At 38.2% G+C, this 18,912-nt stretch overlaps 1 protein-coding gene across 2 annotated transcripts in view; it reads right to left on the bottom strand.

Moving 5' to 3' along the window:
- Positions 1-597: 597 nt before the first annotated feature.
- Positions 598-18,912, bottom strand: part of KCNJ3 (potassium inwardly rectifying channel subfamily J member 3) — a 198,984-nt gene continuing 180,669 nt past the window's right edge. The window contains exon 3 of one of the 2 annotated variants that reach the window (XM_073305507.1): positions 598-4,204. In XM_073305507.1, the coding sequence (XP_073161608.1) occupies positions 3,618-4,204 (587 nt within the window). In that variant the 3' untranslated portion in view covers positions 598-3,617. The remainder of the gene's footprint in view (positions 4,205-18,912) is intronic. The other variant, XM_073305511.1, reaches the window with a different exon arrangement.

The raw sequence follows: 18,912 nt of genomic DNA, 5'->3' as shown, positions 1-18,912 counted from the left end.
AAAGTTTTCCTCCCAGAAAAACTTTTAAAATTACATCACATGTGGGGGACAGGAAGTAGCTTTTAATAATGCTCTTAAAGAGACATGATAGATCTATCTGTGCCAAAGACAAGAAAGTGAGGTGACAGCCTGTTGCTGGTTATATGTTGTGAACTTAATTTTGATCTTGACTTGTATGAGGTGCATAGAGGGACACGCAGGTACAGAAGGTCAAATTACCTGGAGGCAATATCATACAATTTACAAGCAGTAACTATTACTGAGCATAGTGTTTCCTGAGAATTGATGACTGCCTAGAATTAATACGGTCATGGGCCATCAGTTCTTCCCAGCTGGTCAACATGTTCATGATCCAATATTAATTAGTTTAAGTCTTTCCAGTAACTTCAATAGGAGATGGATCAGTCCCAAAGCCCCCCCCGAAATGTCCTTTTGTGTGATCACTTTTGCTTAAAACCTGAATCACCTGAAGTCCTGTTCTTGTTTCCTGATTTGAAGTGGACCAGTCATTTTTGTACAGTATATGCCAAATCATAAGGCTACCGCCTCATCATTTAAATAATTGTACAAAAATCAAAACCCTGAATTTTTATTCACTTGTTAAAAAATATACATAGGGTACATCTGATAAATGACAAGTACACTATGACATTTAAACCCAACAATTTTTGAAAGTTTAATATAGCTTAGATAAAACTGAGCTTGCAGTATGAACAAATACAAGAGTTTGTAATTTTGTATAATCCAAATAAACTTGTACATTTATACAATTATAGATTGCATGCCAGAAAATGCAATTAGTTGATTCTAATTTGAATATATACAATTTACAATAGAATTCAAGCATAAATTCAGCAGTAGAGAACACAGACCTGCTGTGCAGTCAAACAGAAATACTTTTGTAGCTTAAGCACTAGGGCTGGGCAAAAACAAAACATGATGAAATGAGAGAAATGACTGTGCAAATAGAAATAAAATATTAACCCAGAATAACTTCAGTTTCTTTTTTAAAAAATTACAAACTAATTTATTCATGTTTGTTTGCATTTATCAATATTTAATCTTAACGTACATGCCACAGGACTCAGCAGCCTTATTCCCAGCAGGGAAGGGTGAATGTTTTGTGTTAATAAAGTATTTTGAATTAATCATAACTGAATATGTAGCAAAATATTTTGCAACGTCTAACATAAAAAGGACAGTACTGTCCAATTTCAAAGCATGATTTCTTCAGATTACTAAGGCCTGGTCTACACTACAAAGTGAGGTCAACCTAAGTCCACTTGTGTTGACCTAATTGTGCACGTGTTTAAACCAAAGCCCATCTCCTACCAACATAAGTGTCCATCACACAGCACCACCTCCCTGAGTGTCAGAGCCATGGTGGCCTACTTAGGTCGATGCAGTGCAAGTGTAAATACTGAATTACCTCTGTTGATCCTAGCAGTCCTCCAGCAGCTGTCCCACAATATGCATGTGCCCGCAACAAATTTGAACTCCATTGCTAATCTTCACAGAGACTGGAATCCCTTAACCATCCCACCTCTCCATTAGCACCTCCCATGTGATTCTGAAATGACTCTTCCTGATTGCCTACCTTGGCGAGCACACCTACCAGCTCACCTTTGTTGTGTGTGTCTGGCCATGCTCGCTCTGCACACAGATTGCTCCTAGAGATGCTCCTACCTGCAGTAAACAAGAAGTCTTGGATCTCCTTGCCCTGTGGGGAAAAGAGACTGTAAAAGCACAGCTATGGAATAGCTGCGGGAAATACAGACATCTATGTGCAAATTGCACAGGGGATACTTTAATTACCCTGTTTCCAAAAGTGCACCAGCTATACATTTATGGTCCAATTAATCACACTGACCCTTTTATGAACAGAATAGAGATGAGCCAACATAGAAATACTCATTGCCTGAAGGTACCCCGAAAGCCAGACCTATTCCTGAAACTCCAAACCAGATGCAGGAACCGTGCCAAAGTACCACTTCTAGTAATATCATAGCATCAACTAAGGAGCATTTTCAGATGCTGTGATGTATGCTATATAGAAGTTCAACTTTTAGTGGAAGAACTGAGACAACTCCAAGCAGAGGCAGAGGATAGGTACCAAAATGTTACTTACCCATGGTTGGCTGGAGGTACCTATACTATGCCATACCAGGCTGGCTCACCTCTGCAAAGAGAATTTAGAACAAAGTGAAAGGAAAAATAAGTTCAAAAATACATTTAAGAAGAGTTGACCTTTTGCCCTTCAAAACCCATCTAAATGTATTTTTATCAGTTTAAAATATTATCACCATATAGAAAGCAAGAGGGAAAAATTCCCATAAAAGAGAGGGGAAAGTTGCCTAGATGGACTTTGTGGGCAATAAGAGAGCATTGACATTTTTTGGCGTTTCAGTAAATGATTTAGCATTTTTTGAAAATTCGGACAAATAATTCTGATTGAGACATTCCAATTTGGTTGGAAAACTAAAGCAAAAGATCCTGCAGACTCTTACTCAAGTGAGTAGTCCCTACTCAGACAAGTAATCCCATGATGCACAAGTAACAGTTTGTGCACACTCAGAATTATTTGTCCAACTTTTGGAGGGTGAAAACCCAAGAGTCTGCAGGATCTTTTGCTTTAGTTTTCCAATCAAATTGGAATGTCACAATCAGAATTATTTGTCCTAAATATGGAGGGTAAAAACCCAGTCCCATTGAAGCTAATTGGTATTTTGCCTTTGATGTAATCGAGACAAAATTTCACCCAGAAAGTCTAAGTAGTTGATTTTACATTTTTCTATTAGGCTGATACTATGGACATTAGAAAATCAAGCAAATGTGCCCATTTTGAATGTTTTGTTACACAAATATTATTAGTCATGAAACAAAATGATCTCATTATTTTATTTTAAATTTTGTACTTAAAATGTAGATATTTTGCCCAGCCCTAAATATTACATTTTTTGCTAACACCTCTTATAAAGTACACTTTAAATTCTCCCAGAATTGTAATGGCAGAAAAAAAATGAAGAAAATATTAAAGCAAATTATAAAATGGCACATAATTTAAGGCTAAGAAATTTGGTATTTCGAATTGACTAATGCTTATAGCCTCATTTTAAGAAAGAAAACATGCACCATAACTACTTGGTTTGAACAAAACATCACAATCTACATCAGAAAAAAAACACACTTTAAATTAAATTATAACTTGTCCTGAAAATTTCCTACTTATGTTTTACCTACAACTTACCCTTAAGAAATATAGGTGAGAGTAACATCCCCCTTTACATATTTTCAGAATATACAATATAAATATAGTAAGAATCATGCCAGAAAACTATATGCAAAAATTGTACACTATTATTGCATGCTTGTTGTGACACTACATGCCAATTAATATTAGCTCTCCTATGACCTCAGTCTGGACTTCAGGTCTTTCATCATAACATTATACTTACAGTACATTATCTGGGAAGAACACTGCTGTCCCAGTTTGCATGTAGTGCTTAGGAAACTTTCACCTTTTAGCAATAAGACTCTTTCCTGCTTGCTTGCTTTCCTGCTCAAATTGGATTGACTAGTAATTCAAACTTTAAATAATATCTAAATGTCTATTCTTGTTATGTAAAGCGATCAGAATTCATCTTCCTCAATTTTGGAGGAATTTTTCCCTCCATTCTAGCTCCTCCTCCTGACAATTTTTGAAGCTTTGGTGGCAAATCAGCCACAGACTGACTCATAGGATCTGACATCATCTTTGTAGTTTTAGATACCAGTTTCTCTTCTGAGTTGCCAGGAACTGAGCTTATTCGCTGAAGTTTCATAGGTAAATCCCCGATGCTGTAGGCCTTTTCAGAGGTTGTAGAACTCATCCTTAGCAGTTTTTTGGGAAAGTCTTCCCTTCCAGTCATTTTCTGCAGTTTTGAGGGTATCTTTGTACTAATGTCATCTAGACCATCTAGACATTCTACAGAATTATTCCTTTCTTTACTGTTACTTACAGCTGGTCCTATTAAAGGGGAAGATATAAGAAGCATTTCTTCCTGTTCTTTCACACTGTAGGGTGTAGTAGGGACTTCAAATGTTGCATGGAACTGGGAATAGTCTACTTTAAAAAATCCTTCCTCTAAGGAAATCACAGGGAAAAAACGGTGACCCCAGAGAACTTCATCTTCGGTATATGAAGTTCGGGCTTGACATGTCATCCCTGCAACAAAAAAGGAAATAAAACTCTTGATAAATTATTAAGAAATAAAATTGCATAAGTAAAATCTAACTTGATTTTTGGATGTGTAGAATTTTGATTTGTAATATGTCATATAAGCATATGTTAAGCTTTTTTCATGCATTTAACACACCAGTACTAATTAAACTCTGAAATCATTGACTAGCTATTTTGCAGATATGTTCCTGTATAAGAAAGATTGCTACAATAGGCCTTTTTGTTGACATTCCCTGCACATTTTGCATTTTCCCCAATCTAATAATTCTGTTGAATCAATTACTGTAGTCTCCAATATAGAGCTGGTCAGAAAATGGGGGGGAGGGTTGGGAGGAAGGGAGGGGTGTCACAAAATATCTGAACCACTTCAGTTCTGTTTTTCATTTAATTTTTACTTTTGTCTATTCATAAATTTAAATCCGGTAGCTGATCAGTGAACAGAAAACAAATTTCACAAGCATTTTTGAAAAAAAAAACCCCACAATTATTTATCAAAATTTGACAGCCTGCTCTTCTCCAATGGGAGTCATATGCAAACAATATTGCAGATCAGAACCTAACTTGGTACCAGTACATAGATTTACCACTGTGACTGGTACACCTAAATGACACACAGATTAGACAGAGCTCTGAAACCTAGAAATTGGTTGCTGAGAGCTCACAGAATAAATATTTATTTATTTTTCTCCATCAAAACTTGATAGTTGAGATAGGCAATTTTTTATTTCTGATTGCATGCTCCTTATGCAGACTCCTGTCCCTTGACCTGGGCATCCCAGCACAGTTAACATCCCTTTGAGATGCCAGTTCAAACCTGTCAACGCTATTGTTTCTGGCTGTCTGCATATTCTTGGTTTACATTTTTAAGTTTTCTTTGCAACAATGAGGGCTATCAAAAATTAAACCATAAATTCTGATATTATCACATGACTCCTCAATGTTGGGCCCTAGGCCTATAGTGCTTAATCCATAACCCAGGCCTTTATAGACCCCAAATATCTGGGCTTTATATCAGTAAAGTAAATGTGGTTGTTATCAGGAGTTAAGTACAGCTGTAATAGGGCTACCCATACACAGGCATGCAGCAATCCCATAGCTCCTTTGGGAATGGGTATAGCAGTGTGGAATGAGCAGATTGCTTCTTCTCTCTCTTCCAATTAGGTTATGTATTTAAATTTGGCAACCCATCTAGTAGGCAATTCAGGCACAATACAAGACCCATTTATTTTGTTTAACAGTTCACTGAGTTTTGTTCTTAGTTGTTTTTGCTCATTTCTGTTTCGATCTCTGTAACTGAAGTATGTAGCTTCCCCAGCAGTGGACACTAACCAAAAGAACAAACTGCACTAAACAGTGTCGTTGTCCCACAAATACCTGCTACCAGAGGGGCCAATAGCACTCAGAGTGTGGGTCACGACTAGTAATGGAGACACAGATATTAAAGGTTTAAAGAAAAATGCTGGGGGGGAGGGGAACCACTCATGCTGCCAATCATTCCTGTATTATTGCTTTATATTGACCTCAAAGCAGTGTACTTCAGTTACAATGATTGTTTATGTGGTGACAGTTCTGTTTCCGAATTTGTAGATAACAGTAATGTAGTTTAATGACCAGTTATTTAGATTAGAAATTAGAAAGTGACTAATATTGTTACATTAATGTTTAGCTGCGTCTTCGGGGTTTAAATGAATAGTACCAAATCTTGAGGGCTTAAAAGTTCTTGTTTACTCCTATCTCAGCATAAAAGAGGCTTTATTTATATTTTCAGGGAGCAGACCATCTGCAATGCAGAACTAGACACAGATTAGTCATCTTGCTATCCAAAGAACATTACCTTCTTTGGGAGCCAAGAACTCCCAGGTTTTGCACTGACATAGAATGTGGCAGGTCATTTAACCGCCCTTAGTCTTAAATCCCCCACAGGTAAAATGAAGATAATACATTGCCTAAAAATGCTTATGTTAACTACTAGATGTGATGATTAATCAATTCATATTTGTAAGCACCTTGAAGATATGATATATGCTAAATAAATGCCAAGTATTGTTGTTACTATTTCTCTGTAGCATTTTACAGGCCATATTTTTAACATGTTCCCCTTTGTGTGTCACTTGCAAGAGTATATCGGCACGATCATATGCCCACATAGGTAATGGGTTCTGCATATGTAAATTCTACTAACTGCACATACAAATGATAAAAAACATATTTTTCTTAAAGAAGTTTTATATCTGTAATATTTTAGAACATATTTTGATGTATTGGCATATCCCACATGATATATAATGTTGTTAGACATTGAAATTTTTTAAAAAGAAAGTTAAATAACCCTCCCAAAACTTGCAAATTCTTAGTCTTTTTCCACAGAATTTATATTCTCACTCTCACTCACACACGAGTAGCAGGAACCTGCACACTTTTGAAATGTATATTTAGCCAGATTATTCATAAAAATAATCGGTTTTGCAGAACTTGCTCTAATATTCGCTTAATTTCAAACACTGCTATCACCGAATACTTGATGTACCTGCCCTGCTCATCCAACTACAAAATCCAAACAACCCTTACTAATAGATTGTGTTTCAACTCCCCTACTTTACTTTGAGACAGCATTAACTCTCCACTATGTATTTTGCAATTTCCTTCTCTCTGTGGCCTCACAGAAGTGTGAAATAGTGAGCAACTAGGAGGAAGGGCTGTGTAGGGCTATAACAGAAGGGGAATCACTCCTGGAACTGGTTCTCCAGTCCCTTTTCTGGGTTACCACTGTCCATTTGGTATCTCAACTGGTGCCCTGTACCTGGAGCATGAGAATGGTCAAAGCCACAGTATTCTAGCATGAATTTGTTCCACTCCATCTGCTTTTGCACAGAAGTAGAGAATTATTAGCAGCTGCATGTTTTATAACAAAGACTGCGTATGAGCCAAAAGAGATCCCAAACATGGAAAACCAGTTAGAGGAAGTATAAAAAGAGAAGCATGGCAAAAACTAAAAGATGCAAAATTGACTCAAGGCTGCTAAAGGGCATGGCCACTTATATGTTCATGGAAGAAAACTAGCCACAATTCAGTCAGCCCATACATATTAAATGTTTATTTGTAAACATGACATAGGGTACCTCAAAATAGCACCCTGTAACCCCAATACTAGTGTATGGTTATATTTTGTACAAAGAATGCCTTGTAAGGTATCAGTAAAAGGTCATGATCTGCTGAAACTCATTGTTCTGTGGAAAAAATGCAGATCATCATTATATATGGAGTTATGAGATTTTGCTATATGATTATTATTGAAATATGTTGTGAGTTTAGGAGATGCCCACATCTAGCTCACCAGTGGCTACAAAGGAGGTGACCTATACCCAGGTGGGTGTTAAACAACCATTATCAGCCATTGACCAGCAGGGGAACTGTAAACAAGAGATTTACAATTCAATAAGAGACAGTTATGCAAGCACCACACCATGGGGATTGCTCAACTCTGACTCACCAAAGCCCACCAGGACATGCCTGGGCCAGTATTTTTCCAGATACATGAATTGAGAGTACAAAATAGAGGACAGTGGCATCATGAGATCACCTGCCCCGTCTACTCTGAAGGCAACAAGAACACTAGGAAGACAGAGATTTTGAACTCATGAGATTGGTCCCAAGCTGCAAAGGGAATTCAGCCTGTGTATTAAGAACAGTAACCTGCCTGCAACATCCAGTGGGGTGAGAGAAGCTTAATGAGTCTGATAAAGTTTAGGATGTAGAATGTGTGCTTACTTTTTATTTCTTATGTAACCATCGCTGACCTTTATGCCTAACACTTATGACCACTTATAATCTATCTTTCTGTAGTCAGTAAACTTATTTTAATGTTTTATCTCTACCAGTGAGTTTGTCTAAAATTCTTGGGGAATTTGCTCAGATTACAAAGGCTGGTGCATTCCACTGTGAAGCAGCAAACTAATGAGCTTGCATTGTTCAAGAGACGGTCTTGAACAGTGTAAGAAAGTACATCTCTGGGGTGCAAGGCTGGGAACTGTGAGGAATTTGCTCGCATTTGCTTCTGTACAGTTCATCAGTGGCTTAAAGAGCATTCATACAACTTTGTTGGCTCTGTCTCTGTATGCCAGTGGCCACGTGATAACAGCAACTGGAGGAGTTTGTTGCTTGTCACTAGCAAAGCATTGAGAGAGACACAGCCTAGGCTGGAGAGATAAGGGGCACAGTGGCCCCACAGTTCCAGGCTGTATACCAGGGGGCTGGGCATAGTAAAGCAAAGAATTTTCTGGGACCCAGAAAGGTGGGGAAAATAGTTTATCTGTTCAACAATGGCTAAATGTTGTTTTGTAATATTCACTTTTATGCACTGTACAGTACTATATGGTAATCCACTTTTATGTACTGAGCTTTTGCTAATCTCAAAATGTTTGTATTGGCTCCTGTTATAATCAAGTGTTTAAAAATGGGGTTCCTCCTCTCATTTTTTGCTGCTAATGTCAACCCAATTCCTGACATCATCCCAATTCACATACCTGAAAATTTGAAATAAAAATCAGTTTTCAACCACAATACAGTTTTAATCAGGAGATTTAGGAGAAATAAGGAGAATTGAGTGTAAGGAACAGTCTATATATTCAACAACTACATTTTCATATCAGTCATTGCAACTGATTCCCATGGTGGTTTGATTTGACTTTTTTTTTTACTTGCAGTAATCTGTGAACATAATTACATTCTAAATCTACCAACATATTTTGCAACTCTGTTAATTGCTATTTTACACTATTATTACAAACAGTAGGAATGGCTAGTTTTGGGTAAGATACACAGACATGAGCAAACGTCCTTGTTTTAGACAGCAACAAAGGACAACACTCAAAAATGAGAAATAAAGTTAAATGAAGGCTTTGAAAGGTTAAAAAAAACGCACACACTATTGTCAGAATATAATCTTTGACAAAGCCTTACCAAATCCATCCCGTTTTGCTGATTAACAGTCTTTCCTGGAAACATATCTTTCATTTTCAAATTAATTATAATAATGCAAACAGGTATGCTTCAGTGCATCATACTAATATTATTCTGCCAGTTTTGTTTTAGTTCTTTTCATGGTCATTTCAGCTTTTTATTAAAATGAGGAAAAAGAAAGCATGATATCTAAGTCCTGCTGCACAACAAATCTTCAACCATAAACATCTTCCACTCAGGTAAGATATATTATTTATACACAGTGATTTTCTTTCTAATTATGTCTCATGTATATAAATTAGATTGATGACCTGCTTTCTTTTTATCCCAGGGCCTTTCAATTTTTATTATGAATTTACCATGGGAAAGAATCACATCACACAACAGATCGCGAAACACATTTTAGAAGAGTGTTAATTATGTCGAATACATGGCCCATCTGTGTCCTTTATTCTGCAGTTGTTCATTATCTATGGAGGCACAGCCAAAGAACAATCCGAACAACAGGACCTTCATCTTCAGCTTCTTTTTATCTCATGTTAGCTAGGGAACTCATTAGTAGATGGGTGTTTGTCAGCAATATATGGAAAATGAATACAGCAGCACTGGAAATTAGATCTATGATTACTGTAAACATCATGGTTGTTTAGCTCTGCTGACCTTTTGTTTAGTGTAGTTAACAAATTACATAAAATGTAAATATCTCTTTACAAAAGAGATAATTGACAACAAACCCAAACTGTGGGCTTTGATGATGCAGTTAAAATTATATGTAATTCACTATGAAAGAGACACCTTAGTGAGATGCAAAGTAGGAACAGCTCAAGGGTTACTGTCTATGTACACTGATGACTAGAAACAGCACAGATATTACAGCATTATTTTTGGAAGAGGACTTGTATGGAGCTTTTGTGAGTCACCAACTCGTAAATTACAAACACACAAGTTTGTGTGTCATCAAAAATGAGTCATCTATACAAGCCTAACTCAGGCTTGGCCTACACTAGCAATTATGTCAATATTACTAATCCCTGAATGACATAGTTATACCCCTAACTCCTAGTGTAGACAGCACTAGGTTGATGGGAGGGCATCTCCCATTGACATAGCTACTGCCTCTCAGCAAGATGGAGTACCTATGCCAGCGACAGAAGCCCTCCCATCGGTGTAGGTAGCATCTCCACCTTGGCAGCCTTCTAAGTGTCGATAAGTCCTAACTGACATGCTGGAGTAATTTACGTATTTATTTTATTTAGCGTGTGCATAGTCATCTAACCAAGTGTTGGCATCTTCAGTTCTTCTAGGCCACCGCTGAACCCAGTCAGCAGGCATTCAGCGACAATGTGCGTCATCGTCTGTATTGCACCACAGCTGCACAAAGGGCTGTCACAAAAGTCCCAGTGATACTGGTTGGCTGCACAGAGACTTTGTCTGGTCCAGAATCTGTTCAATAGGGAACATTGGCGATAGGGCAGGTCAAAACCAGGCGGGCAGATTGTGGGGTCAGCAACGAGGGACTGGTTGGGGATTATAACAGACATCCATTCCGCTCGCCAGAGTGTTTCCACCCTAACAACCTGGCATTGCGGATGAGACCATAATGGCTGATGTGATGGCAAATGTGCAGCTGGTGGTTTAAAAAGGTCATTGTGCAGTGGCAGGCTTCAGTTGGCGCATATTTTCTCTAGTAACTTGCCAGTGGCAACCTCGTGTCTGACATGAGGAGGAGCAATATCGCTCAGAACTGGAAGCCATGGGAGTGGAGTCAGACACAGGGTGATGGAGACAATACGCATGGCAGCATGTAACTGCGTATCCACAAGTTTGATGTGTGCCAATCGACTCCACATTGGTACGCAGTACTCTGCCGCCAAATACGAGGTAGCAAGAGCTGATGTCCGCAAAGTTGAAGCATGGGCACCCCATGTCAAACCTGCCAGTTTACTAAGAAGATTGTTACACGTCTTAACTTTAGCTGATGTTTTCTTCAGGTGGCCATGGTAACTCAGTGTGCAGTCTAAGGTCACACCTAGATAGACTGGTTCTACTTCATGCTTCACCTTCTGATGATTCAGATAAACATTCAGTTCTTGGGTTGTGCTGGCATAATGAAGATGGAACAAACTGGAGACTGTTTTTATGATGCTTGGCTGGAGGCGCCAAGTCTTACAGTAGTCATAGAATCATAGAATCATAGAATATCAGGGTTGGAAGGGACCCCAGAAGGTCATCTAGTCCAACACCCTGCTCGAAGCAGGACCAATTCCCAGTTAAATCATCCCAGCCAGGGCTTTGTCAAGCCTGACCTTAAAAACCTCTAAGGAAGGACCTTAAAAACCTCTAAGGTTGTCAACTAACTTTATCATGTCCCAGTTTAAGATGGCATCAAGCTGATTAAATGTCCGGGCCTCGGTACTGCAATAGATGTTGTCTGCGTAAATGAACTTTTGTGACTCTGTTATTGGCAGGTCATTGATGTAAAGGTTGAACAAGGTTGGAGAAAGCACAGAGCGCTGGGGTAATCCATTGCTCTGTCTCCAAGCACTCGTCTTCTCCCCCATATGGATTCTAACTGCCTATTGCAGACGAACAGTTCAACGATGCCTGTGACCCGAGGTAGCAGAACCCGTGATACCTTCATGAGCAGGCCAGTGTGCCATACCACATCATATGCCGCTGTTAGATTAATGAAAACAGCGCCTGTTTTCAAGTTTCTCTGGAAGTCATTTTCAACAAATGGTCACATGTACTATGTCCTCGGCGAAAGCCAACTTGGTCAAGGCTCAAAATTCTCTCCGCGTCGGGTAATATGTGCTGTTCCACTGCCTTGAAGCACACTGACAGCAATAGTATGGGATGATAGCTTGATGCTTGACTTGGGTCCTTTCCAGGCTTTAGGAGGCCAATGATTTTTGCGGTGTGCCGTATCTTCGGTAGCCTGCCTTCACTGATGACTCTGGTGAAGAATTTCACAAGCCAAAGCCGAGCACGGGGCCTAAGGTTTTTCAGGAATTCTGGAAATATGTTGTCATAGCCCACAGCGGTTCCACACTTGATGCTACCCAGTGTCTGTTCCAGCTCTCTTACAGTGAATGGTTCTGGGCAGCTTCTGATCTGGTGTACAAGTTTAAACATACACCATTCATTCCTCACTTGTCTTCGCACCTGTTTTTCCAAAGGCGCTCTGGCCACTTTAAGTAGGTGTCCAGCTACCTGGTTGGGTGTCACTGTTGGAGTAATGCAAATCAGCAACACATCTGTCTCTAGAAACTACTAAAGAGACAGATGCTGCCATGCCAAAGAGGGTGAGGAAAAGATAGGACAATGGTCCTGTCCCCTTTTGGAATCCGCCTGCCAGAGGTTTGAGGAATGTGTTGACGCCTTTCCCTGGTTTAGGCATATGTAGGCCTCTTCTCTTCTGTTGAAAATAACTTCATAAACATCAACAGAAGAGCAGAAAAATCTTCACTTTTTTTTTAAAACGTGAAACACTGAAAACAAATTAAGGGTTTGCATGTGAGAGAAACTGAACCAAGCTTCACATACAGAGTGGTTCCGAGCAGACAGTGTCCTAAGGGACAGAGAGAAATCAACTGATGTTTGTGGTTCTGAATTTGTTGTTTACTGGCTAGCTTAATTTTTATTTGTTTTTAAATAAAAACCCAAAGTAAAAGTTCCTGCATGAAAGTAATCCACGTAACTATGAGGGAGTTCTATCTTCTCACAGGAGACAGTTCACAGGTAGCAAACTGACCTGCAGATAAGCAGAGACCTAAAAGACTACGTGCAGTATTCACTAATTTGTACTGGCAGAAAGACTATGATAAAAGAATATGTAAGACTGTCATCTGATAGGTATCTTGGCAAGCATGCATTTAATCTAATTGCTTAAAGTAATCTGTTTTGCAACACTTGGAAAAAAATGATATTTCTTTCATTGCTTTAGGCTACAATTAACCAATGTTTATTGCCTATGACTAAGGAAAAAGTTTTACCAACTTGATTGGACTATAGCTACTGATGGATGCTGAAGAATTATGGGCTAAAAGTTCATTAGTGAATTTTCCCCTTAAGTATCTGCGGCTGCAATCTCTCAGGACTGTAACTGAGTAACTAAAAAGAACATTTTAACTGAAATATTTAAGTGACCCAATTATAACCAAATGCATTGTTTTTCAGAATTTCCGGGAGCTACATTTTACAGCCAGATGGCTTTAAAGAAAGCTGTGGTGAGATGGCATAAAGAGTCTTCTCAATGGTTTCTTTTGTTCTATTATATGTGCCCACTCTGTTCAGTTGCTTACATGATGTGACAAAGTCTTATACCAGTACATAAAGTGGCCAGATGTAACTTAGGTAAATATAGTATAATTCCAGTTATCCCAAATTCTTTTATCTGAAAATCCTCGTTATCTGAATCCATCAGTGCATCCCTCATGTAGCCCTACATTAGTTAATCAGTGCTGTTCATCGGAATGCCTGGATATCTGAAACTTTTGATGTCCACCAGGCCATTTGGACACTATCCTACAGGACAAGAAAAGCAATTATCATACGTAATAGAGAATCAAAAGCAACCGGTATTCAAATGTGAAAAGATGGTCAAATAATACATTTTGTAAACTAGCTTTAATAGCTATCTTCTTTGATAGTACAAAATGTTTGAATCTGTTCCCTCATGCAAAGTGTTAAGAGTCACCAATGTGCAAAAATCTTGGCCAAAGAAATCATGTCATTGGGTTCATGTAAATGTATGGGGGTTCACTGTGTGAGAACAGATCTCTAGACCTGAAGTGGTTTTATACTGAGAGGAGGAACATCATCCCTGTGCTGAGAGCTGGCACATGCCCTATGTATCATTTAAGTCTCTCTTACATGGGACTAATGTATGTTCAGTAGGCCTTGTGCTGGCCTACTGCACAGAGGTGAATTTCACTCCTAATGAGAAAAGGCTCTAATAGTTTATGGACAACTTGATGCAACAGGAATACAATACCCTGCAAGGTTCTGCGGCTCACAGCTTTAAAGAGTGCAGATACCTTGATCATAAAACATATCACACTGTTTGAATATTTATTGCCATTGATTCTACATCACATACAGCTCTATCTTTACATGTAGGGTAATGAAAAAGCCCAGCTAAATCATTTATCTCAATTCAGTTTTGCTGCTTTCTAAACTAGGATAAAACTTGGTTTATACCTATTGTAAGGAAAAGTATGTTAATAACAACAGTGTGCAATCAGGTTAGCATGAGGATAGATAATATAACATCACAAGGAAATATCTGTTTTTGAACAAATAGCCTCTAATAAAACAGAACAGTTTTAAGTGGTCTTGGTTTAATCATGTTTGAGGTCATTTTTTATAGTTATAGACTAGTAAACATTTTTAATTGTTGCCTAAGGGAACAGTATAAATGCAATTTTTAACATTATAACGAAATTACTTCAGTTTACTTCACCAATTAAATTATAAGACTGTGTTAAAATACCCATCAAAGTCCAGTAACACAAATTCATTTTTGGTAATCTCTTCTCTTCTCTCTACCCCCACCCACCCACTGCGAGGTGGACAAGTCAATGAGTGCTTCCTGAAGGCTCCAACTGTCAGCATGTTACAACCATTTAAGATTCACCCAGATACAAAACAGGTCCTCAGACACTATGGTGATGAGCGCCAAATGCATATCCGCAATAATCTCTTTATCTTTCTGTGTTCCATTGTCACATATACATAGCTTTATGTTAATTACACACCTAGGCATAGTCCTGTTCCCACTGAAATCAACAAGAGAAAATCAGTCACTAAGGATGTGGAGTCACATAGAAGTGCTACCTCTCATTTCAGGAGGGTTAACTGTTCTCTGAACCATACGTACAAATCCCTTTGAATTCCATTGAAGTAGCGCACACACAAGAATTTATAAGGAGAATTTGACCTACAAAGTTCTTTGTCCATTGTTAATATGCTTGTTGCAATATGCCCTTTAGATTTTCTTCAAGTCATATATGTGAAGACATGTAGCCTGAATATTGCAATTAGTAGTCAATCTTGCATAAATTACTCTAGAATGTATAGCTAAAATTTATCAGTACATAACAAATAGCTAACTGAAAATTTGCATATGCCTGTGTTATCTTTATTGTCCCCCAAAATAATAAGCAAAACAAATTCCTCAGTAAAGTAGTCTGCACACTGGACAAACTATTTAGTGTGAAACAGCCATGCCATTTACAGTCTTTTAAAACTTTCTTCTATCACAACCAACAGTAGAACTGTGAGGATTGTGTGGCCTACTTCTATCACTGGCCCAGGATATTCTGTCATAGAAAGATGTGATTTTTATTCAAAACGTTTTGTTTCAAAATATAGGTTAATTTTTTTTGCATTATTTTAAAATAATGTCCTCCACTGACAGAAATTCAGATATTCTTTTTATATGTCTACAGACGCAAGAGAGATTAAATAACATTTGCAACTCAGCAATTGTTTAGAATAGACTTTTTCCTTTCTAAAGTCACAGGGAGTAAGCATACCGTTTCACAGTTGTGTTACTTATACACATTTGAGCTGCAAATAAACCACATCAGGCAATACTCTACACTACTTCAGAATTTCTCTTTGCTATTCACAGGAAACAACAATATATCATGCAGAGAGTATTCTGTGTTTTAATATTTCTATTTACTTAAAATATGCCTGTTATGCTGAAACAAAGACTATACCGACCATGTTAAAGCCAACGGGTGTGCCAGGCACTCTCAAACTCAATTGAACGAGCAATGAAACCCCTTTAGTTAAACAGCTTCATTACCTGAGGGACTAAATTGCATGGCTTAAGTAGGGCTAACCCAGGTTGATTACATTAACTGGGGCTAGGATACTAATTGTAGGCAAAATGCCAAGAGATGTAGTTGTGAGCATGACCCTTCAAGGAAGCAGAGAGACAGAGCTTCTTGGGCACAGAGGTCACTGGAGTGGCAGATTTAGGGATGTCTGAGCAAGGAAAATGCCTGCTGTTTATATGTTTCTATGGGGTTCAGGGAAACAGGACTTCATGTGCATTTTTTGTAAACAACAAAGATTACATCAAAAGTTTTTCTGATTCCTTGTCTCCCCAATAGCTCATCCTGTCAGAAATAACTCTACAGAGCCACCAATATTGGTTAACCACTCAGGTCAAATACACAACATTGCCTATCTGAGCACATATACAGAGTTAAATAAAATTCATATAAAATTTAAACTAATATCCATAACCAAAACTGTCGCAAACCAACACAATCTAAAAGTCTTCCACAACCTCACCCCTTCTTTGGGTTTAATATTGCAAGAGAAATTCTGAAGCAGTGTAGAAAATCCGGACAGGTCATGGGCAATAAACAAAAGTTCATATAAGCTGTGACCTGTCTGTGACTTTTGCTGCTGCTGCGGCTCTATGGATTCCCCACACCACCATGGTGGCTGGGAGCTGTGGGGTTCCCCCTCTGCCCATGGCAGCTGGAAGCTGCACCCAGCTGGGAGCTGCAGAGTGACCACTTTTCCCAAAGAGAAAATGGATTCTGTGACTTCCATGACCTCTGTGACATAAACGTAGCCTTATTCATTACTACTCATTCTCCCCACCTGGGGAGATGTGGTAAGTTTCTCAGAGGTCGATTCAGGTCCATCTCCCTTTAAAGGGATCACCCATCCTGTGACAGAGACAATGCCCTCTCCCAAAACAATAGCTGAAGATTGATTCTTAAGATCAGTCAGCTGTAAGGGTCTGTATCAAGGAACTGAGATTAACAGAAATATATCTATAGTATTGAGGTTCAACCCATGTAAACATCCCCTTAGGCAGAGTTTCAATTCACTTACCATTCCAAGGAATATATCAAACTCCATTTTTCAAGCTGGGTAGGAAGGAGCTATAATACTCTAACAACACAGGCCTACTTCAGCTACCAGTTTGCCTTTCTCCACAGTGGCAACCCATATTTATAGGATTGCTATTTCCGTTCCATTGGATGGAGCAAAAGAAAAGTACCTTGTGACGTAACCACAGACCCAAAAGGACAACTGATCACACTGTGATGCAAAGTCCAAGTTAGGAAGCTGATCCAGAGAGACCACCTTTCTTTGAAACTGAAGCCAAAAGCAATATGATATCTTATGATCTCAGAGTTCATTAAATAACAAATCAGTGAATGAGAAAGGAAAAAAACTTTTTGGTAAAGAAACCAGTTTAAATGTGAATTTATATTTTAAGTAGGGCTGTCGATTAATTAGAGTTAACTCATGCAATTAACTAAAAAAATGTAATCATGATTAATTTCACTGTTAAACAATAGAATACCAATTGAAATTTATTCAATATTTTTGCATGTTTTTCTACATTTTCAAATATATTTATTGCTATTACATCACAGAATACAAAGCATGCAATGCTCACTTATGTTCTGATTTTTATTACAAATATTTGCAACTGTAAAAATGATAAACAATAAATAGTATTTTTCAATTCACCTCTTATAAGTACAGTAGTGCAATCTCTTTATCGTGAAAGTGTAACTTACAAATGTAGATTTTTTTGTTACATAACTGCTCTCAAAAATAAAACAGTGTAAAATTTTAGAGCTTACAAATCCACTCAGTCCTACTTCTTGTTCAGCCAATCACTAAGACAAACAAGTTATGGAAGATACTACTGCCTGCTTCTTATTTACGTCACCTGAACAAGAGAACAGGTGTTCACATGGCACTTTTGTAGCTGGCATTGCAAGGTATTTACGTGCCGGATGTGCTAAACATTTGTATGCCCCTTCATGCTTTGGCCACCATTGCAGAGGACATGCTTCCATGCTGATGATGTCCATTAAAAAAATAATGCATTAATTAAATTTGTGACTGAACTCCTTGGCGGAAAATTGTATATCTCCTAGTGTGTTTTACCCACATTCTGTCATATATTTCATGTTATAGCAGTCTCGGATGGTGACCCAGCACGTTTGTTTTAAGTACACTTTCAAAGCAGATTTGACAAAATGCAAAGAAGGTACCAATGTGAGATTTCTAATAATAGCTACAACACTTGACCCAAGGTTTAAGAATCTGAAGTGTCATCCAAAATCTGAGAGGGATGAGGTGTGGGACATGCTTTCAGAAGCCTTAAAAGAGCAACACTCTGATGCGGAAACTACAGAATCCAAACCTCAAAAAAGAAAATCAACCTTCTGCTGGTGGCATCTGACTTGGATAATGAAAATCAACATGTGTCGGTCCACACTGCTTTGGGTTGTTATCAAGCAGAACCCATCATCAGCATGGACACATGGAATGGTGGTTGAAGCATGAAGGGACATGTGAATCTTTATCGCATCTGGCACATAAATATCTTGCAACACCAGTTACAACAGTGCCATGTGAATGCCTGTTCTCACTTTCAGGCAACATTGTAAACAAGAAGTGGGCAGCATTATCTCCTGCAAATGTAAACACACTTGTTTGTCTGAGCAATTGGCTGAAGTAGGACTGAGTGGAGTTGTAGGCTCTAAACTTTTACATTGTTCTATTTTTTTTACATAATTCTACATTTGTATGTTCAAGTTTCATGATAACGAGATTGCACTACAGTACTTGTATTAAGTGAATTGAAAAATACTATTTCTTTTGTTTTTTATAGTGCAGATATTTATCAAACATAAATATAAAGTGAGCACTGTACACTTTGTAGTCTGTGTTGTAAT

This window comes from Lepidochelys kempii, chromosome 11 (assembly GCF_965140265.1).
Source record: "Lepidochelys kempii isolate rLepKem1 chromosome 11, rLepKem1.hap2, whole genome shotgun sequence".
Taxonomy (NCBI): domain Eukaryota; kingdom Metazoa; phylum Chordata; order Testudines; family Cheloniidae; genus Lepidochelys; species Lepidochelys kempii.
Note: the sequence above shows the minus strand (reverse complement) of the source record. Positions and strands in the feature narration are given on the sequence as shown.